This window comes from Diachasma alloeum, unplaced genomic scaffold (assembly GCF_001412515.2).
Source record: "Diachasma alloeum isolate Michigan unplaced genomic scaffold, Dall2.0 Dall_scaffold_00176, whole genome shotgun sequence".
NCBI classification, from domain to species: Eukaryota; Metazoa; Arthropoda; class Insecta; order Hymenoptera; family Braconidae; genus Diachasma; species Diachasma alloeum.
In genome coordinates, this window is record NW_021680342.1 from 4,041,555 (window position 1) to 4,064,415 (window position 22,861).

At 38.5% G+C, this 22,861-nt stretch overlaps 4 protein-coding genes across 5 annotated transcripts; all 4 read right to left on the bottom strand.

Annotated features, from left to right (window-relative positions):
- Window positions 1-376: 376 nt before the first annotated feature.
- Window positions 377-1,408, bottom strand: LOC107047983 (cuticle protein 21). Its single transcript, XM_015270925.1, has 2 exons — window positions 1,397-1,408; window positions 377-1,102 (listed from the first exon to the last, which is right to left on the bottom strand). Exons 1-2 carry the CDS (start codon window positions 1,406-1,408, stop codon window positions 377-379), a joined length of 738 nt encoding a protein of 245 aa, XP_015126411.1.
- Window positions 1,409-5,966: 4,558 nt separating this feature from the next.
- LOC107036162 (structural maintenance of chromosomes protein 6) lies at window positions 5,967-11,969 on the bottom strand. Its single transcript, XM_015253957.1, has 3 exons — window positions 11,582-11,969; window positions 11,295-11,490; window positions 5,967-10,216 (listed from the first exon to the last, which is right to left on the bottom strand). The coding sequence occupies exons 1-3, from the start codon at window positions 11,693-11,695 to the stop codon at window positions 7,284-7,286; spliced, it is 3,243 nt and encodes a 1,080-aa protein (XP_015109443.1). The 5' UTR covers window positions 11,696-11,969; the 3' UTR covers window positions 5,967-7,283.
- Window positions 11,970-13,155: 1,186 nt separating this feature from the next.
- LOC107042684 (prefoldin subunit 2) lies at window positions 13,156-14,324 on the bottom strand. The gene is made up of 3 exons (XM_015263857.2): window positions 14,104-14,324; window positions 13,869-13,992; window positions 13,156-13,471 (listed from the first exon to the last, which is right to left on the bottom strand). The coding sequence occupies exons 1-3, from the start codon at window positions 14,250-14,252 to the stop codon at window positions 13,286-13,288; spliced, it is 459 nt and encodes a 152-aa protein (XP_015119343.1). The 5' UTR covers window positions 14,253-14,324; the 3' UTR covers window positions 13,156-13,285.
- A 755-nt stretch (window positions 14,325-15,079) lies between these two features.
- On the bottom strand, window positions 15,080-22,641 carry LOC107048669 (probable ATP-dependent RNA helicase DHX35). 2 transcript variants are annotated; one of them, XM_015271985.2, is made up of 12 exons: window positions 22,346-22,641; window positions 22,061-22,275; window positions 19,608-19,787; window positions 19,193-19,333; window positions 18,761-18,923; window positions 18,519-18,680; window positions 18,290-18,436; window positions 17,646-17,787; window positions 17,146-17,432; window positions 16,464-16,769; window positions 16,234-16,387; window positions 15,080-15,270 (listed from the first exon to the last, which is right to left on the bottom strand). In XM_015271985.2, exons 1-12 carry the CDS (start codon window positions 22,374-22,376, stop codon window positions 15,144-15,146), a joined length of 2,055 nt encoding a protein of 684 aa, XP_015127471.1. In that variant the 5' UTR covers window positions 22,377-22,641; the 3' UTR covers window positions 15,080-15,143. The 2 variants fall into 2 exon arrangements, with proteins under 2 accessions (XP_015127471.1, XP_015127462.1); XM_015271976.1 differs by lacking the exon at window positions 22,346-22,641 and having other exon boundaries at window positions 21,330-22,148.
- Between the last annotated feature and the right edge of the window lie 220 nt (window positions 22,642-22,861).

A 22,861-nucleotide genomic window follows, 5' to 3' on the forward strand; every position in this document is an offset into this window, starting at 1 on the left:
AAAAACAAATCGATTTTATAAACAATTCAATAAGTAATTAACATTTCAGGAAAAATCAAGTGGCAGTCGACTCCTGGCGGCCATATTTTTTCCCTATTGACAAAGCCTCAGGGGATTCATTATCGTTTGAAATTTAGTTCAGTTAAAACATTAATTAACCCCTGTGTCACACGATCACGGGAACATCGTCGCCCCGATAACCCTCCTGCCGTTACATAATGTTTTCACTCTATCCCACTAAAGTCGTCTAAATTCTAAAAATAAAAGGTTTCTAAAAAAAAAAATGTGAATATTTTTTGAAAAATCATTTATTCATTTGCCGTGAAAAATTTTGCGGAATAAATATTAATAATGGCAGTCGCAGAGGTAGTTAGAATCAGTGGAGGTAAGCTGGAGCGGCGGCATATGCGGCGTGAACAGGTGCAGCGGCGTATGCAGCGGGCGCTGAGTACGCAATGTGTCCTGGTGCGTATCCAAGGGGTGCAGCAACCTTGGCGTATGCAGCGGGTGCAGCGTATGCCGCGTGTGCAGCGTATGCCGCGGGTGCAGCGTATGCCGCGGGTGCAGCGTATGCCGCGGGTGCAGCGTATGTCGCGTGTGCAGCGTATGCCGCTGGTGCAGCATAGGCAAGGGGTGCAGCGTATTTGGCGACTGGAGCGGCGACGGCAATAGGTGCATGAGCAATTTTGGCATAAGCCGGCTGCGCAAGGGCAATTGGCGCAGCAGCTTTGACGGCGAGAGGAGCAACGGCTTTCACAGCGACTGCGGCTGGCTCTTTCCGGACAACAGCGTTGAATCCATTGATGGGATCGGCGGTGTAGTCGACTGTGCGACGAGTTCCGTCGGCCTCCAGGAGGGAGTAGCTGCCCTGGACGAGATCGCCGTCGCGAGTCTCGTGCTGATTCTTGAAGTCACCGGTCAGCGAGTCCTGGACGTCGTAGGCGTAGCTGTACTGCGGGTGGGGATCGTAATCGGCGTCGACGGTTTTCGTGAGCAGTGGGGCAGCGGCGACTTTGGCTATCGGCGCCGCTGCGTAGGCCAGCGGCGCTGCTGGAATAAATCCCGCGTTGGCTACTGCCATCAAGGCGAAGAGGGTGACGAACTGCAAATGCAATAATGGGAAATCAAGTTGAAATGAGAAAAATTAATACAATTGGAGGATACGAGGATGCCAATTTAAGAATTACAGGGCTTTTATTTTTAACTTGGCCTTCAGTAGAGATCATTAAAAATTACAACTTTTTCTCTGATTCTCGTAGAAATTTCACTGGGGTCCAGCACTTTTCGCCTTTAGATTTCAGTACGAGGGAGTAATGAAATCCAGAGACTGTTACTGGAAACCAGGGACTTTATTTCTCGGGGAATAGGAATTGAAAATGTGCGAGAGCAAACATACCTTGAATGCCATGGTTGAATAGATTTTGTTGGATTCAGTGTGAATCAACTTGGTTTTGTGATGTCCTCTGGTGACTTCGCACTGCCTTTTATACTCAAACGAAACTGTTACTGACCACCAGACTACCAACCCCCTCCACTGTTCACCCTCCAGACGCCTCGTAAAGACTTTCCCACAACCGAAAAACGATAGGCGGAAACCGCACTTGAACTTGGCCGGATGCACTGTGGAGGCGACGCTTTTTAACCAGTCACCAGCCAATCTCCAATCTACAATCTCCAACACGGGGTAAAGGTATCCCTCGAAGGTCGTTTGGGGGATACCTTTTATCGTCGTGACGTTCCAGGGACTTTCATTACACGCCACACATCGAAATTTAGTGCCCGCCCAGTGTCGGGACAATGCATCCCGCCAGCAGACGCCGATACGAACACTTGGGGATATCATTTTAAAGGGGGAAGAGACTAGGACAGCAACTTTTAGTGGTTCTGAATTTGTCCTGGATTGTATTTATGGATCAATCATTGTCGGAGGAATGGGGGGGGGGAATCGAGAGTCTCTTGGTGATAGCCGGAGGAATGGGTTGTTTGAATCAAATAAATTTTTATTTGCGTCTTTATTCCCAGCGAATGAACAGTTTTTTTAACGTGAACAAATGTTTTCTTGATCTGAATGACGAGTCAATTTTAAAACGGGCTGGGAAAAGTTTATGATTAAAAGTCCCGCTGCATTTTTTTGAAATTTTTATCACATCACAGTTCCACTGCAATTTCAAAGAAATTTAATCATTGAAAATTCGAAATTTTATTTAAAAAATCTAGTGAAACTGTCAATTTCAGTTAAATTATTCGAAATGAGTAAATTATTATTGACAAATGGGTTGTTTGAGTTTAATTAACTTTATTTAAATCAAATAAATTTTTATTTTCGCTTTTATTCGCTTTAAATGGAGTTGTTTTCACCTTAAACAAATGGTTCTTTGATTTAAATAACGACGTGAAAAAATTAAGCACTGATTCTCACAAATTTATTCCTAAAATTACCAGTGTAATTGTTGGAAATTTTCATCACATTATAGTTCCACTGAAATTAATGAAAAAAATGATGAAAACTTCGAATTTCAATTCAATTATTTCATAAGAATTAATAGAAATGATTAAAAGTGTCGAATAAAATTGCGAGTTGGGGAATTCTCCTCTTCCTAGTGCAAAAAAATAGACATTTCATTCAATTTCCAGTGAAATTTGAAATTGAATTATTATTCTCCCTTCAAACAAAAATAAATCTCAACTGTTAATGAAATTTAATTTTTTAAGAAATAAAAACGTGTTTAGAAAAAAAAAAAAACAAATTCATTAACATCTAATAATTGTAATAATTTTTTAACTGGATTAAAGAAAAATAATTGTCGATGTTCTAAAATTAAAACATTTCCAGTGGAATGAATCCACGAATTTGTCTATTTCCACTGAAAATATTGTTGGAATGAAAAAATGAATGGAAAAATTTCAAATGAAGACTTGTACTTGATTCAAAAGCCTCATTTCTCCGGGTGCGCCTTGACTGGGTCATTACACATTCTTGCCAGCTATTCACTGTAATCTGAGGAAGCATCAACTCGGGGTAAAAACCACGACGATTGATATCAATTAGTGTCTATTCGTTCACAGCATATATCGTTGACTTCATTTATCTCATTTGGAGAATGCCAATTAGCATTACCACGTATGAATCGTGAGGGCAGCCTTGTTGTCCAGAATTCCCGATGGCCATGAAGGTGTACATGGACCATTGCGATGCCGGATCCTTACCGGCTAAGGAAAGGGGAGCCAACTTTTTATCTCACATTATTTTTATTTTTCGTCACAAGGGGAGAATAAAGTATCAGCCAGACGTGATTTTACGTATCGACAGGTTTTAATGAAACGGATAACAAAATAAAGGATAGTAAAAATAAATCAAGTAATCTCTTTGGGAGAATAAATTGAACGTCAACAATCACCGTCGTAATTTTATGTTTCTAAAAGGAATTTAAATCACTAGCACCTGAACATTGAATAATTAAGCGAAGAATGTCGAGTTGGAGAATTCTAAGCCTTGACATGTCAACGATAGCGGAATTCCTTCTAATTTAATTAATTCGGTGTTAATAAGTAGTTGGAAATGATTCTATCCATTGAAATTTGGATATTGCGTGGACAGAGTTGAGGAAAGGGAAACCAACTTTTTAGTTTTTTGTCACAAGGGGAGAATAAAGTATCAGCCAGACGTGATTTTATGTATCGACAGATTTTAATGAAACGGATAACAAAATAAAGGATAGTAAAAATAAATCAAGTAATCTCTTTGGGAGAATAAATTGAACGTAAACAATCACCATCGTAACTTTATGTTTCTAAAAGGAGGGATTCAAATAACTAGCACTTAAACATTGAATAATTAAGCGAAGAATGTCGAGTTGGAGAATTCTAGGCCTTGACATGTCAACGATAGTGGAATTGCTTCTAATTTAATTAATTGACCGTTGGGATATCCGAGTGTCTTTTACAGTTTGCTAGAGACCACAAACTGTAAGACAGTTTTAGCCATTTTCAATCATCAGATATGTCAATTAAAATTGTTTTAAAAATCATGAATATTCAGCTTCAATCAAATTACATTTTATTCAGAATTATTATTTTAAAAAAAATTCGTTGTTTGTAAATAAATAATTACAATTATTTAAACTTTCGGAAACCTCATTTACCTAGGCATGAAATCCATTTCTGGTAAAATTCTGAATATTAATAAATTTGTTACGATTCCGAATAAATGATTTTTATGGTGGAAAATTGATTGTTTATAAATTATTCCTCAATCTTCTAAAAGTACACTCTTTGAATGAGAGCTCTGATGTTTGACAACAAAAAGAGAAAAGCATTTCACTGGAGAAAAAATATACAAAGTTGAGGAAAGAGAAGCCAACTTTTTCATTTTTTGTTGCAAATGGAGAATAAAGCATCAGCCGACGTGATTTTACATATCGAAAGATTTTAATGAAACGGATAACGAGGGATAATAAGATAAAATAATCTGAATTAATTGGGCGTCAATAAGTGGCTGGACGTAATTCAATCAATTGAAATTTGAATGCTGCGTGGACAGAGTTGAAGTGCAAGTTGGGTAATTCGAGGCAAGGACGCGGCCTAGTCCGGTCATGCTGTTACACTTTATCAGAGCACGTGACACACATGTGGTCCTGGTGTCGTTTCGGAAGCGAATAACACGTTCTTCAAGGGTATTGGGCGTTGGTCCCTCTATTGTCCTTAAGACTCAACGATTACGTCAGACTTACCCTCTTCGGGTGGACTGTATTCGCCATGTTCCTGAGGTTCTTAAGGTTCAGGTATTCACCATGCGTATATAAAGTGAAAATTCATTCGACAATCAACATCACTTGCTTGATCTCATCGCGAGTGAGTAATGTTAAATTCATTGTGGCGCAGGCAGAGCCAGCGCTTTGATCAGACGTACGTGAATTATCTCTCCTTGTCCTAGCTGAAGCATGACTTTCACCCCCACGATTGCACGGAACCCAAAATTGAGGTGAAATTGATGGAAAAACGAACATTTTTTGGACGACATTTTTTTGCACTGAATTTTTCGCATCTTTTCGTTAAAAAAATCGAACAAAAAAAATTGAAAAATTTGAGTCGAAGAATTTCTATAGAAAACATCAATAGAGTTTGATTTTTCTATACAACTTATTCTATTCCGATATTCTGTACAAAAATCCTTTGACTCCAGTTTTTCAACTTTTTTTGTTGGACTCTTTTAACCAAAAAAGAAGAAAAATCGAATGGAAAAAACTTGAAAAATTCATGTCGAGGGATATCTCTAAAAAATATCTCAACAGGAAAAGTTGTATCAAAAGATGAATCAGTACTGACGTTACCTATAAAATGATTTCTATTGGACATTTTCCAAAAAAACTCGCAGTAAAGTTGCAGAATTCTTCAATGGAATCGATCAAAAACTAATAGAACTGTCAATAGACCTTTCTACCGAATTTGCTAGGTTTTTCTACAAATTTTTTTCTTGCGTGAAAGCCTGATTTTCACCCCTGCGATTACGTAAAATTGAAAATTGAGCTGAATGTTCTGGAAAAACGCGAGGATGACGAAAATTTTTGGTTCAATTACAGGGATTTGGCCCTGTAATTCCTCTCCCCATCAGTTGTGGACGAAGATAATTATGGATTAGGTCCTGAAATAATAATGGTGATCCAGACAAACACGTCTAGACGTACAATCACTCGGGTATTTTCTCAACGATTATAAGTTTTTGGCACTAGTGGCCTTCAGGATTTCGCTCAACATTCCAGAGTACTTTCTCCCAATGTCTCGAACAGTTACCTAATTACAACCACGCCTCGCCACGCACCATATAAAATATCAGGGTGCATGTACATAACATCTGAGGCGTGTTACGTCTTTCATACCGCCAAGTCCAGGACCTTGATCCACTTATGACGCTTCCTTCGACAAATGTGGAGAATGGGATGCAATTTGGGGAGCAATAATGACTACAATTTCACATGAATAGTCTTTATTACTTGAATTTTGGTAATTCTCTTATAAAAATAAATGTTGACTACTTTGTAACTTTAAAGGCGTATTTATCACGTTATGGTCCAGCATTTATTTTCCAAATTATGGAACATGTGGACCGCCTTCCATGACTGGTTAACATTTAATCTATCCATTAAACTCCCAGTGCTTTATCAACATTTTTCTCTGTCTTTGTAACAATAGCGTTGAGATGGTTGGTGAAAATACGCCAACATTGAACTTAAACATTGAACACTGAACTTAAACTCTGAATTGATACACAAAAATATTAAATATTATAATGTACTATTAAAAATTAAATATTATGAAATACTGTTTTCATAAGGTCTTTTGGAACGAGAGAAAACAACATTTGGGATCCCCTGAGAACTAGATAATTTTCCGGCCAAACTAACGGTATTCCAGGAGCTTCGATTTGCTGAGCAATAAAGCATGCGATAAACGAAAAACATCAATGAACAATGACATCAAAAAAGGATTAGGGGCTGGACATTTTTAATAGGGTACTTCACCCTAGAGCCTTGAGCTGACGAATCATAAAGTAATCACTGGATTTGAGAGCAAGAATTATGACACTTCCTTCGACAAATGTGTGGAATACAATGCAGTTGACTGTAATTCCACGTGAATGGTCTTTATTACTTAAATTTTGGTAATCCTCTTATAAAAATAAATGTTGACTACGTTTTAACTTCAAAGGCGTATTCATCCAGTTATGATTCTGCGTTATTTTTCCAATTCAATCTAATCCCCAATCCTCAAGGATTTTCGCAAATTTCACAACCACAATTGTCCTGACTTTTGAGAAGAATTTACCCTCAACATTTTTGTCTTTACAGCAATAACGTTGAGGTAACTGGTGAAAATACGCCAACATTGAACAAACTTAGACTCTGAACCGATACACGTAAATATTAAATATCATTAAATACTGTTTTCATAAGGCCTTTTAGAACGAGAAAGACAAAAACATTTAGGATTCCCTCAGAACTCATCTATCCTCGATTTGTTCAACAATAAAGCGTACAATAAACAAAAAAAAATGAATGGATAATCCCGAAAAAAGTATGAGGGACTTGAAACGTACGTAAGGCCTTTTAGAACGACAAAAAAACAGAATTTGGGATCCCCTCAAAATTCACCGACCTAGCAAAATAATGGTACAACCACATTGGGGCTTCGATTTGTCGACCAACAAGTACACGACGAGCGAAAAAACATGAATAAAGAAGAACGAAAAAAAAAGTGAGCGAAACTTCAAGGGACTTGGCTTCACTTCACTGGCCTTCCTGTGTCTGTCGACGTTCTGGTGCCTCGAGCTGATGAATCGTCAAGTAATCACTGGCTTTGACGATGGATGCATCCAGCGGTGTGAAGAAACCAAACTGGCTCTGTGGATGATTGCGAGTGTGTTCCAGCAAGAAAGCCATGATAATCCGACGATTGACTTTGTCCATGAATACGTCGAACTCATCAAGGAAGTAGAATGGAAGAGCAGTGCACTCCCACAGAGCAAGAACGAAGGAGACAGTGGCATAGGAGCGCTCCCCACCAGACAGTGTCATGGTGTCATTTTGGTCTCGTCCAGTGGTGTTCTGAGGGATGACATCGAGCTCGAGAGTTTTATTGGCATAATTAATCGTCAAAGATCCTCTGTAGCCCCTGACTGTGAGAGCTTTGCTGAAGGCATCCTCGACTTTGCTCCCCATTTCAGTTCTCATGTCCTTGTACTCCTTCCTCCTATTCTCAACTCTCTGCAGATGTTGTTCATTAGTCTCCACCAGGGCAGTGAGAACCTCCTGCACCTCCAGATATTTGGTCTTCTTGCTCTCCAATTGCTCGTAAAGTTCATCCCTGGAGCCATACTTCTTCTCCACCGATGCAATTCTCAGCTTCACAGCCTTGACCTTCTCGTTGATCACCTCCTCAGAAAGTTTGGTCTCGATCCTCCTCGAGTGCTGTTCAGCCTCATCGAGATAGACTTGAAGAGTTCGCTTCTGAATATCAGCCTCAGCAACGGCCTTCTGAAGATCGTGACGAGCAGTGAGAATCCTCTTGTCAGCCTCCTTCATCTGAATCTGACACTGCCTCTTCTCCTCCTCCAGCTTTCGTATCTGTGTCTTCAGGGGATTTATCAGCTCGTCAACCCCATTGGCCTTCTCACGACAACGTTTAAATTCAGCGTCGATCTCGTTGAACTGCTGCTGCAACTTCCTCACCTCGTCACTGATGCGTTGCTCCACGTTTCTCAATTGCTCGAGTTCCTTCTCCTTGTCGGATCTCAGAGTGAGAAAATGGGGACGATTGTCTGCACTAGCGTCCTCCTTATCCTTCAATTTGTCCCTGAGCTCATCCGCCGTGTCACTCAATCTATTCTTCATTCCACGAAGCTGCGCTATTTTCTTCATCAAATCATTAGTCATAACAGCACTACGAGAGACTGCTTGACGAACTATATTCAACTGCTTCCTCGACTCCACCAACTCAGGCTCGATCTCTCTAATCTGCATCTTAAGACTCTGAATTAATTGAGTCACGGACTCTTCAAGATACCTTGGAGTTGGAACTGAGCCACCATAAGTCCTGAAGTCTGGATCAGGATAGAATGTGTCACCACTTCTGGTGAACGCCATTCTGCAATTTTGAGGGACATTCTCGCTGTACTGCAAGAGTGCAATAGCTTCTTCAGTCGTTGGAATCAGGAGAATCGACTCTGGACCTCGTTGATCGATCAGACAATTGGCAATCACTGGATCTGCCACCTCCATGACTTCAAACATGTTAGGATACTTCTCAGTTCGCGTTGAATTCTCACGAACATCGTGAGTTCTATCAAGGAATTTACTGCAGATTATCTCAGGCCCCCTCTGCCTACCATAAATCTCCTGAATAATCTTTCCAAGTAGCTGAGCATCTTTATTGTTATCAACGCAGAATGCACTGATAGCACTACCAATGTGTCTCTCGACAATTGGCGACCAAGTTTTGTCCTTCATTTTAATATATGCACCAACGGGTCCACGTGGTTTGTGTTTGAAACGTCTGTGCATATCTTCCTCATTGATTCGTTTCACAAGTCTCTCTATGTTCGAGCCATATCGGCCCAATGAATTATTCGAAGCGGAGGAAAATGTTTGAAGTTCGTTCGTCAATTGCTTTAATTTCGCCTCTTTACACCTCACATCTTCTGCGCACTCTTTCTCCTCCTTCTGCAATCGTACTTTATCAGAATCATTGTGCATTTGGTCGACCTGAGCGGTGCTGATCCTCTGTTGAACCTCACGCAACTCCTCCTCAATTGTGATCAGACGTTGCTCCAGCTGAGCTATCTCATCGTGTGCCTGACTACTCACTGAATCCAGCCTCACTATTTCTCGATTCACTTCCTCAAGTTCACCCTGAGTCTTATTGATTGCTCTCTTGTTATCCCTCAGTTCTCTCTGCTTAGCCGTCAACTCGTCCTTCTTCGCCTGCGATTTATTTCTTATTGCATCATTTGCTGCCTCACACTCTGCTGCCTCCTTCTCAGACTCTTTTATGCGCTCTGAAATCTCTGCAATGGAGGCATCGATCTCCTCAGTTTTTCCACTGTAATTCTGATCACTACTGACTACCAGACTCTCAACAGTCTTTTCTCCTTTTTTAACAGCTCTTTCAGCTGCACTGAGACGTGCCTCCTGGGCTATCACACGTGCCCAACGAGCCTCACACTCCAGCTCATGACACTTTTTTCTCTCAGACTCCAGGTTATCTATTGCCTTGATCTTCCCTTCAATCTCGTCGATCTCTTTCTTGTCCCTGTGCAGTTCTCTCTGGGTGTCTCGCATCTGTGTCTGGGTTTCTTTGCTGATCTGCAGGGCCTCTTTGTAGTTGGCACCGATTGTCTCCAGTTGGGTTGCTTTCATGAAGAGTTCGTACAGCTTTGAAGGCTTTGGTTGAATCAGAAACTCCTTTGCATTCTTCTGAGTCAGTATTGATATGGGATTGTCAACTTGAATGTTGAACGCAGCGGTTATCTTATCGAGATCTGACTTTTTTCTAGATACAATGTGATCACGTTGATTCTTTGTGATTACTGTTGAGGAGGTTTGAGTCACTGTGCGGATCACTTTTATGATGTTACCGTAGACCTCTGGCTCGTAGGCTTTGGCACCCTCGTTTGTCAGCGTTACCTCGATGGTGAATGATGTTTTTCCGTTTTTTATGAAGGCTGGAAATAATAAGGGACATTGTAAAATCCATTGAGTATTTTGAGAGAAGTACAATTTTTACTTTTTTTTATTCAATATTTATGACTGAGAGACAAATTCATCAATTTAGCTGATTTGTGAAGGGAAAAGTATACGTCTCAGTGAGAAAAATTCAGTTTTATTGAAAAGTGATTGAGTTATGGAGATGGAAGGATTTGTTAAAAATGGTCCGTGAATTCTAGAAATCGTGGAGTGGCTTCTCATAAATTTCTACCGAAATTGTGGAACAAATGTAGTAAACTTAGCATAAATTTCAAAATTTTAAATAGAGAATTGTAAAAAACATATTATTATTTGTATCCCAAGTAGTACAATTTTTTACTAGTGTTCTGATAGAGAATCTTGGAAGGACAACACATGATTACTCAAATTCAGGGAGAATATCTGCGGCATTGTTACCATTTCCTTAGATATTGATAGCTCAGAATAAATTAATCAATTAAATCCAGTACTCAATTCGTAACCACAGGAAATAAATATACTTTGCAAGGAGAAGAGTCACGTTAAAACTTAAATTTCTTAGTTTAAAAGTTATTGTCTATCGAAGTTTTATCGAAGTTATCAACATGACAACGCAAAATGCACTCAACGATTATCTCTGAGTTTAATGAAAATATGTGGGATAAAAACAAAGATGAAACCTCTTCAATTCCACCCTCATACTTCAAACGTATACTTAGAAGTGAAATAAACTGATATGAAAATATGAAAACAAAGTCTAGTGTATTGGCCACTGTTTCGCTCATCATTTAAACTTTGTAAAAACCGAAGAACCAAAAAAATTACGATCGAAATAACCGATGAACAACTAGAATTCTTTGTCCATTTGTTCGTCTGATTATTCACCATCATTTTTCGTTCCATTGTGCTTTATTTTATTTCATTTTCTTTTCGAGGCTGCAGAAAGTCGAACAATGACCACAACGACGTGAATTCATAATCAAACGTGTCTTTTTATCACTGCTATCAACACGACATCCGCTACCATCTCCTTGAAACTCATCAATTTTCATTATTTGAATAAAATTATCCACTCACATTTGAAAGAATCACCACGTTGAGTTGTGGCTGCTCGTCCCCCCAAGCCAACAGTGATTGCGCTCAAAATCGCACTCTTTCCACTGCCATTTCGCCCGACAATGAAGTTGACATTTTTGTTAAAGTCCATGACCAAATGATCATGACAAAGGAAGTTGCGCAGAATAATCTTCTTGACCCTCCCAGCAGTCTCGTCCTGCGAAAAGCACCGGAAACATCAGTGGACATGTTCTCAAGAAAAATACCCACAGAAAAATCACTACTCAATGTTATCAATTGACACTGACCTGTGACGACACAAATGCTGAATTCTCGTTCTCCTTGAATCGTTTAGTACTTCCAACCTCCTCGTCAAGAGGATGCCGACCCTTACGTTTCTTCTTCTGCGATTGACTCTCCATGATGACTTATACCATCAATATTCCCTCACTTTCGGAATTCTTCACGGCAAGGACAAAGGGATTTGTTTGGAAACCGAGGTTAGATCACGACCATTGCGTGATACATCCCTCTGATTATTCTCAGACTCGATCAATTACACGAAATTGATGGATTACATCGACGAGCGGCTGTTTCTTGCACGTTTGATGAAGCAATTAGCCAGATAAACAAAAGAACTTGTCCTCCAGATCGGCTCCCGCCAGATCCCCGTTTGTTTTTGAGTGCAGATTTCAACTTGTTTCCCCTCTGGCTCTGGCGACCGTTATAAACAGGGACACGCGCAGGCGCCCCAACCCCCAACACTCGAAATCACGGTTCAGACGCACACCGATAGGTCGCGATAGTCCGGGAATTATGAAATTGATTCGCGAATGGGTTTCACGAAAACGGTGAAAAATAAATTCTCGAAAACAAGGAGTTGACGATGTGGTCTGGTCGAGTGTCGACTGGTGAATGAGGATAATTGATGCTGGGTGACCGGTGGAGGATGAGGGGAGGCACTTTAACCAGCGACCGAACCGACTCAGGTAGAGGAAGGTAGGTTTAAGGTCAACCGTAATAAAAATGACAGAATGGATATATTGTAAAAAAGGGGAAAAATCATTCCCATTCTGGGGTTTGTTTTGGATACTCTCGATAGTAAAATGAAGCAGGTATAAGAAAATGAAGGGTGCTGACCACCAGCGAAAAATAATCGGACTCGATGCTGTGAAAATTCCAGGAAGTTGTACAACCAAGGGTTTTAATATTTTCGTTGGGGGCATTCAAGTCTATTCGTTCATTCATGGGAATCATAAAGAAGGGACGAATCCTTCTGAGTTCATTCTTCATATTCTGGATGCACGAGAATAAGTGGCGGATTGGCCGTCGGTGGGGAATGCTAATCCCTGAGGATTAAAAATTCCCCGGGATTGTAATAAAACAGTATATTTGTCGAAAATGTCGGAGCCATAAAAAAGGGACAGATACTAACTCCTTTCTTATGTTCAGTAAAATGAACTGGTTGAGGTATAAGAATATGCAGAGAACATCTGGTAAATTGACCCGGGATTTAAAAATTCCCTGAAATTATGGGAAAGTATTTTTTCATCACGCTGTGACGAAAAGTGAACTTTTCGGTACGCTCCGCGTGCCTAAAAGTCCAATTTCCGCCACATTGTGATGAAAAATATTGTTCGTAACTCGTGAAAAAATGTTTTTTGCACTCGTTACGAAATATACTATTATAAGAGGATATCATTGAGAAGGATTATTTTTTCTTCAAACAGAAATTTGCAATTGAGTTATAATATTCAGCATTGGCTATGAATAGCAATTTCCCTGAAGACTGAAAAATGTTTCCATTTTACGTAATGCCCCATAATAGTGTATTCGAATAATCAGAACTGGAGAGGATAAGCAAAATAACAATGAACGAGGAATTAGTAAATGCATTGTTTAATATCCGACGCGAGAGAAAATGTGACTTCGAGAGACAGTGAAAAATGCACTGAATTGTGGTATCTGAGTTTAATGAAAATATGTTTAATAGATGAGTATCATTTATCAAATTAAGCCTCCAGGAAATTGCCCACAAGTGCATTTCTCTTCGAATCATTGGTCTCCTTTGACTCTTCCTCTGTCTGCTGTAGCTCGTCTATTCCACGTATCCTTATGTTGTGTTTCTCTTTGTATTCGTTTATTTCGATGCCCTTCTTCGCCAACTGATCGTGAAGTGATGCTATTACTTTCGTTAACTAGATGGGATGAGAAGAAATCAAATTAATCAGTACTATGATTTTATTTCATTATTACTTACATCATTGTTTTATTTGTATATATTTTTATATTTTATTAAATATTCAACAGGCAAATAAAAGTCTATTTGTATGAAATATGAAAACGATTTGTTTTTTTTTTCATAAAAATAGCAAAATGTGAGGGAAATTTCTCAAGTAGTTTTAATAGAAGGCCAAAAGAATTCTCAAACGAATGCTGCAGATTTTCTATTGGATTTTTTATACGTGATATGGGGGGAGGAAAAAGGGAATTATTTTCGTTAAATTGTTGAAGCAAAAAAAATATTTTGTAATCACCCAAAATACCCATCAATAATTGAATGTCCAGGATAATGTTTTTATGAGGAAAAATTACCTGCTCCTTATTGGCTACGAGAGTTGGTAGGACCTCCCCGACGACTTGCTCACACAAAATTCCCCCGATCATTCTGTAGCATTTCCTCTTGGGATCCACAGTCTTGAGTGTATCGATGACAATTCTACACCACATTTTTCAATTAATTAACAATTAACATCAAAAGCATTGATGGACACTCAAGAGATTCCAGAAAATCACATGAAAAGTTAGGTTATCTAAATATTTTCATTACTTGTGCTCGTTCAACTCCATTTCCATCTCTGAAAACTTGCTGGCCATTAATCTCTGATCATTTCGGAGAGTCTGGAAAACAGCGAGAATCTCTTCGTTCGCTTTTCCAACCTTTGTTTGAGGTTTTTCAGTTTTTTTATCGCTTGCCATATTTGGAGTTGATTCCTTGTCAGTGACACATATAACCTACACACAATACTCCACTCGCGGTGTGTCCGAAAAGGTTGGGAGCAGAGAGGGGAACCATGCGCCAGAACGCCCACGCATATCTCCAAATTACTACGGGAAAAGAATTTATTTAGTCAATACGATTTTTTCATTCTCCAAACGATGTTCCTCTCCAATTTCTCTTTTCAAATTATGACTATTTACATTTTCAACCTTTTTAACAATATTAATATGTCAGAAGTCAATTTTGACTGTTGGCCAGTTTTCAATGAATATCTCGGAATCTAAGGAAGATAGCAAAATTTTTGTAAAAGCCCTTTCTGTAGAGTGAATTGAAGGCTACAAAAGAAGTTATTACGAAAATTTCGTTATCTCCCCTAGATTCGGAGATATTGTTAAACAAATCTACTGAGGCCTAAATCGACTTGAACTGTTTTTCGCTTCTTTATTGATTTTGTTGGAATTTCCAAAAATTAAATGTAATAAAAAATCTAGTGCATTAGATACAAAATTCTATTCGAATTCTATTGAAACTTCTAGTCATTTTCGCAGATTCTATTGCAAAATTCCACAGCTTCTTCATCTTTTTGAAAAGGCGCATTGAAGAAATACTTATATGCAAATTCCACAGTTCAAATTTCCCAAGTTTCTTTTATGGGATTTTTGAGTGAAAATAAAAAATTGCAACCAGAACAAACTCATTTTCTTCGAACAGCACTCTCCTTCCATTTTTTAAATTTATCCTTTAAATTCCTAAACACAAACGAGGGATTCTGGAAGCAATCATCAGCGAATTTGTATCAAAAAATTTTTATTTACACGATTTCAATGTTTAATGCAATTTCTTAAATTAACACAAGGTACAATTTCATCTTAGATACTATTCAGACTCGTACGTTGATAAAAGTGAGGGGCCAATTCCAACAGCCACTCTGATTTTATGACCGTCAGCTCCCGCATGTAAATTTTGTTAGTCTGTAGAATCTCGCAGAATAGTAACCTGTAAATGAAAGTAGTTTGTTTACTTGATTGCGTTTGAGAAATCCCTCATAGAATTACTAAACATAAACCAGACAGAATCATAATGCAAAACAAAGAGCATCAACATAACATTTACGCAAGATTCTTAACTAAATTTTCGAAATAATCTGATTCGAAATTTTATAACCATTCATGTTTGTATAAAACAATATAAAATTCAGTCAAGAAAAAATGCAACTGGAGGTTCGATGGATTATTATTTTACCAAGGGGAGTATCTAAAATTTATCTCTGGAACAAAAAATTTAACAATCTCAGAGTTGAATCAGTGTCAACTCAAATGAGCCTGCAAGGATAAATAAAAAACGACTAAAAATTATTTTTAAAATAGGTCCACAATTCATCAAAATGGTCAACCTTCCCTCCCACCCTATTTTTTACTATATACCGAACTCATAAACCGCAAAAAATTCCGACACAATTCATGAATGTTCCCTAGAATGTTGTCTAAAAAAACCAATTCAGTAGCGAAGTGGTAAAACGGTTTAAGTCGACTTATCACCCAGTTGAGTTTTTGAGGAATATTTCCGAATCTAAGGGAGATAACGAAATTTTCGTAATTACATTTATTGTAGCTCTCAATCGGCTCTACAAAAAAAGGTTATATCAAAAATTTTGCTATCTCCCTTAGCTTCCGAGATATTCATTAAAAACTGGTCAATATTTTTAAATTGATTTGTACCGTTTCACCACTTCGCTGCTGAATTCATTTGTTTTCATCGAAATGTCGATAAAAATCCCAGAAAAATTCAAAACGATCGACTTCCCGAGGGCACAAACGTCCGGAGGGTTAAAAGTCCTCCCTGACTTGCAAAAGCCTCAACAAATATCTTCACAAAACAAAATATAAATAAGAATATGTAATGCATAATCCAATAACTTCCGAGGCACGTGCGCCCCGATTATCCGCATTCCCCACATACCATTGCGGCTGTTGAAGAGTGTATAAACAGCTGTTGGGATGAATATACAAGTCCTGATTGCCCCTCAATGTTTTGTAAACCCCACTATAATGCAGATATGCAGCATTGGGGAACAATCCCGTTGTTATGCATTTCAAGAGTCGAGTCGTGTCGCCTAGAAAAAAACGATTTTCCTTCAAATTCCATTGGTGCAAAAATAAAAATTATGCAATGAGATTTACGAAGCTCACCCTCGCAGGAATGCAACGGAATGTTCAATGTTTTTATCAGACGTCGCATTTGTGTTCGGATTTCCGAGGCACGTTTCAACGCTTTGGAGTTTAAGAAGTGCTTCTGACACCAGCTGGTCGATTTGTTCTTCTCATATGCTGTGTAAATATTCAACAGCGTTAACAAATCTCCCTCTTCCACTTCAAATTTACGATGAGCGATTCGGGCTCTTATCGACGCCTGTCCTCCACCCGGCCGGATTAAGACATTTTCGACTTGTAGCATGGCTAGAATTGTTGTGATTTCCTCTGAACAATTCATTTCTCCTGGAAATTAAACGTGGAATAATAAAATTTTTATGGAAATCACCTAAATTGCGAATTTCAGAGAAAATTCTATTGAATTTCTATTCAACTTCTATTGAAAATTCTAGTCATTTTTGGTAATTTTTCTGCTGAAGAATTCCGCTGTTTTCCTCCGCATTTTTTGCCGAAAAATGTCCAATAGAGATTATTTTATACGAAAAATCAGTAGAGTGGTGCAACCGGGCCTAGATAAATTATTCTGCTGGGAGTTTGAGAATTCTTCTGCAAAAATTGTCGGAACTTTCTGTTTTTTTCCCCTGTGTAGCGGTTGAAAATACAGCGAAAAATGGATAAACATTGAAATAAAATCGTGAGTGGTATTCATTAATAGTATTACCTGAAGCAATTAGACACCTAGCGAATACTGGCTCCAGTGGCATCTCAGCCATAGTGATTCCCACAGGATTCGTCAATACTCCATTATCATCAATAGCTCCCAGAGCATACAACAGTTCGAAACCGGCTAGTAGGTTTTTACTCGGCGGTACGGATGGAAAATTGAACCGAAGAACATTGTCGATGCCTAGCGCTTTCAACTGAAGGATCGCCGGGGCAAGATCAGATCTCTGCATTTGCGATGGTGTAGCGTCAATCAAATCATCGTACGCTTTTTCCGTGTAAAGTCTATAGAATTTTATTCGAAACAGACGAAAGGAGAATTCAATGATCACACAGCCAACAATTTACCGGTAAATTTCCGGATATTTACTGGTTTTGGGAGGACTTTTAGATGACATTGGTAAAATTTATTCCCTGGGTCAGTGATCATTGGTCGGAAGAATCGTTACTCGGGGGAATATTATGATATTTTGCTGTTACAATGGAAATATTCATTACCTATAGGCTTTTCCCGATTGAACTCGTCCAGCTCTGCCTGCTCTTTGATCCGCTGATGCTTTTGACACTGGTGCCACAATAAGACTATTTGTTTGGGTCTCAACGTCGAACCAGGGGATTTTTGCAAAACCACAATCAATTACTGGAAAAAATTCAGTGTGCAAATGTTAAAAAATTAAATAGGAAATTTTATTGCGACTCTGAGAGTTCTAATTGAATTCTCTTGGAATGTAATTGGAATTCTATTGAAATTTTTATTATTCTTTCGACATATCTTCAGTAGAAGACTGGTTATATTCTTTTATCCTGAATGTAATTTCAATTTTGTCATTTTTATTTAGTTTTGCATCTTCTATTTTTGTAACACGACTATTGTATCGCGCATCGGTTTTCCCCTTGCTGTGGGAGAGTTTTCCTCCTGTTGAGCAGTAAAGAATAATAATATCTTCAGTAGAAAAAATTCAATCTTCTCTTCAAAAATCCTTGGGTTTGAATGTTTTTCGCATCTCACTACAAAATCCAAAAGAAATAAACTCAGCGAATTCACGCCTATGAATTTCCACGTGAAAAATAAAATAAAACTAATTTTATTGTAATTCGTGAATACATGAATATATTCATATTATATTAAAATAACAGCTCACCATAGACAATATTGGAGATGGTAATGGATGTTTCAGCGATATTCGTAGCTACGACAATTTTTCTCGTATCTTTCGGGGCTCTCCAAAATACTTTCAATTGCTCCGCATTGGTTAACGATCCGTACATAGCAAGAGGCATAATTTTTTCTGAAATATTATGAAATCCATCATCAATCAATCAATACCCCATATCGCAGGATTTTCCGCCTCTAACTCCCTGTGAGCTCACGTTTTCCTTCTTTAACGAGTTTTCCATGTTCCTGCAATAGTGATACCGCTCGGTCCACTTCGTCCATGCCAGTTAAAAATGCCAGAATATCCCCGGGCTCCTCATTCTCGTGGATCTTCACAGCTGTATCAACTACTGCTTTCACATAATCAGGAACTGGTTCTGAAAGGAAAAAATCGTCATTTCGTTTTTATCGAGTCATGAACGACGGGATGAGGAAAGTCGAAGAAAACCGTTATTACCCGCCACGTAGAATATATCTACGGGATACAAACGCCCCTCCACACTCAGAATACACGCAGTATCTCTCCCAGCATCCTTGCTTGTATTTCCATTGAAAAAATCCCGAAGTTCTTCAGCATCTACCGTAGCCGATGAAACGATAATCCTCAAGCTTTTACGTTTCTACAAATATGAATTACAGTTCAGGTGATATTCATTTTTTCCGCCACCTCTCTGGTCCTTAGCTGAGTTTTCGAGGAATATCTCCGAATCCAAGGGAGATAACGAAATTTTCGTTATTACCTTTTTTGGAGGGCGAATTGAGGGCTACAAAAAAGGTCATGAAGAAAATTCTGCTATCTCCCTTAGGTTTCGAGATATTCATTGAAAACTGGACAGTAGCCAAAATCGACTTGAACCGTTTTACCGATTCACTACTGAATTCTCCCCACCTTTAGAATTTTCTTCAACAGCCCCATGATTATATCAGTCAGTAACGTTCTCTCGTGAACCTCATCCAGGATAATGACAGAGTATTTAGTTAGCAAGGGATCGCCCATCATCTCTCGCAGGAGAATTCCCTCAGTCATGTACTGATTAAACAGAAACCATCAATTGATTACAAAGATTAAGGAACGAGGAGAGTAGGGGAGGGTGGGGCAAAACGGACACTTCCGACATGTTTTTCCGTCTTCATAACTCATAAAAAATAAATAAATTGATTGACTCTGGGGGGAGAGAGGTGAACTCTTCGCGGAAAAAATTATTCCACTTCATGAACAACTGAATAATATTTTTTCAACATTTGAAAAAAATCTAGTGTCCATTTTGCCCCCTCGTCCCCGACAGTGGGACGAGGGTAGCAACCTTGATTTTTGTGGTGCTGTCGGTGCCGTCATCGAAACGTATGGAGTAACCAACGTCTGTTCCCAATATACACCCCCGTTCATCAGCAACTCGACTGGCGAGAGATGTTGCAGCCACTCTTCTTGGCTCTGTTATTCCAACGATTTTCCCATCTGTACACCACCCTGCCTCCAGTAAATACTACGCGAGGATAAAATATGGAATTGCATAAGAGTGAAAAAAAATATTGATGACAGGGGGGTAATTTACACGTATGAAAATTTAATGAGAAGCCTAAAGCTTTCTTGGAAAGGAATTTTATTGCGTTTCTGTTGGAACTCCAGTGGAATTCAATGAATAATTTATTGGCTTTGTGCCATGCGTTTTTCGATGTGTATTTTTTTTTCTTAAAAAAGTCTCGCTGTTGATTCATTTTTTCTAAATTATTCTATTGGAATTTGTCTTCTGAGATATCACGGGTATGAATTTTATAAGTTTTCTCTACCGGAAAAATTTATTACACATGAAAAATTGAATAGAAGAATCCATTGGGATTCTATGAAAAATCCTATTTATTTTTTGTGTCAATGTATTGAAAATTATGCAAATTTGTCGTGTTTTTCAACACATGATTTTGCAAAAATCGCAAAAGACGCAAAAAAACAGAATTTTTTGACAAAATCTCAGAAGTCCTAGGTTTTTCAATTAAATTTTTTCATACGTAAATTTAAATCGAAAACCTCTCTAGGAAGTAATTACATAAATATTACCCCATCATGAATTCATAGAGAAAATTAAAACAGTTCACTAATTACCCCAAGTCATAAAAAACTACTCGAAGAGCAGAAAGGATTTTTCAATAGAATTCTACAAAAAAAATATCATACATGTATAAATGCATTGAATGGACAAATCAAGAAATCTCAAAGATCATTGTATGGAAAAATTAATTATATATTCAAAAACGAAGATTATATACGTACAAAAACATATTTCTCATTACAGTTAATAATATGTAATTTTTACACAAATATTCTGTACAATGGAAAATTAATAGTATTAAGACACAGTACTATTAGCGTTAATTTCTGAAACAACAAGAGCTCCAACATCCATGATGTACCTACTACTCTGCATATATTGAAACTCGGTATAATAAACTACCACGAATATGAAAATATACCCAATCCACCGGATGGAATGCATGTAAGACCACAAACGGTCGAAAAATACCGCAGCCAACAGATAATCTGTCAATGCATGAGGATTAATGAGTCGCCAAAGTGTCGTGGTAATTAACAACGAATTTTGTCGTAAAACTTGTGTTTGCTTATTGAACAATTCTTGCTGACTTATGGACAAACTGAGATTATCCGATTCAAGAAGATTCTGATAAAGATCAATGTAACGATTCCACAGAGCACTGGATATTATCAATTCCCCGGTAACAAGTAGAATAGTCGGTATAACTCTGATATGACGTATTTTTTTCTTCTGAACAATACACGAACCCACTTGACTACCAGCAACAGGCAATATAGGCTCCAATTTCATGTAACCCGAGTACTTTGGCATATTGTTCTTGAGATAAATAAATATTCCAATCAATAGTGCAGCTGTACCAAGTGTATCACAGATAGCATCAACAAAGTATCCTGTACTACCAACATCGGAATGTTCCCCATAAACATGATGTATCTGTCTAGCAACAAAACCATCCAAATCATCGAGCCATGATCTTACTTGAAATGCCACCACTCCGAGTCTACGATGCGTCAGTGATTTTCTACTGATCAATTGTCCAGCTACAATAGCAACAAACACGTGAGTTATGCTTATCATATTGGGTGACACCCACGTGCTCTGGCTCAATCTCATTAGTTTCTCAGTTAGTCCAGCCAATGGGCCAAGTATATAGAAGTTTATATAATCTAATGTAAGTCCTTTTATCGTAACAACACACAGTGGATCTAAGTCACATGGAATAATGCTTGATACATAGTTGGCTTCACTGGCATTGCTCGTCGCTCGTACACCATAATTTTGCATTCGATAATGCAATCTACGATCCATTACAGCACAGAATAGGATATATATTATCACTGCGGTTAGCCACTGACGTTTTTCCGAGTGTGCGAAACCCATTTTTGTTCGGTGTTTGAAACAATTATTTTCCTCAGATACTCTGTGACACTTGTTCATATTAATCAACTTGTCCATTTCATTACTCTCACTCTTACTCGAACACACTCAACATATGCGATCTTATCTCTTTGAAAAATATTATCAACTGCTAGGGAATAAAAAATTAACGCATTTATCTCGCCCTCGATAGATAGAAGAGTGGCTTTGAATTCTTGATTGATCTTGGGTGAGTAGTCTTGCCTATTCATGTCACTTGGATACTCATGGCAGCAGACTGTTTTTTTTACATTATCTTCTTTTATTTATTGATTCTTTTAGGGAGTAATTACCTGAGGCACCTGAGTGCTCTTTCCACATCCTGTCTCACCGATTAGAACGAGAGATTGATATTTCTCTAAAAGATAAATGATGGTGTTACGGCTTTTGTATATGGGTAAACGCTGACGCTGGAGATCTAGGGCTAGTGATTGATGGGCATTGTAAATAAATTGCGTTGATGAGTGGGCATCGATATCCGGTTTGTCTTCACGCCATGAATCCTCCCCTTTGAATGAATAAATTGTCAAATGTGACACATTTTGTGAGTAATAACCTAAAAACAGTCGTCAACTCACCTGGGGCGATAAATTTCACTTTAGAAAACATTGAGTTGTGGATGGATTGCTGGAGTCGCTGGCTCTCGAGGCATCTACGCGATGTGTGTCGATTAGATAATCGAGTGGATCTGGCACATTACACGTAAATTAAAACGATGGGAACTCTGTGTATTTTTTATTTGGGCTGTTATGATGCCAGCAGCGTGAACCACCGGCAGGGATAAGCACACTCAACGACATTGAAATCAGTGCAAGAGTGGGTGGATTGGTACAGAGGGACTGGCGAGAGAATTTCCCTCCGGGAGATGGCTCGGCCTCGGTTCCCCCACCAACTTCTCTGGTGACGTCTGCTATACACCAGGTGAGGTGAAATAAACCTACTTTAATCGCCGTTACCTCGGCAACCAATGATGCAATTTTGATTAGTCAGGTCTCATTTTGAAGCTTGAAAACGTATCTTTAAAATGAGAAAGAAAATTTTGAATTTCACTCTACCAATCTGGAGTTATTGGTGATTGAATGTGAATGAGGAAA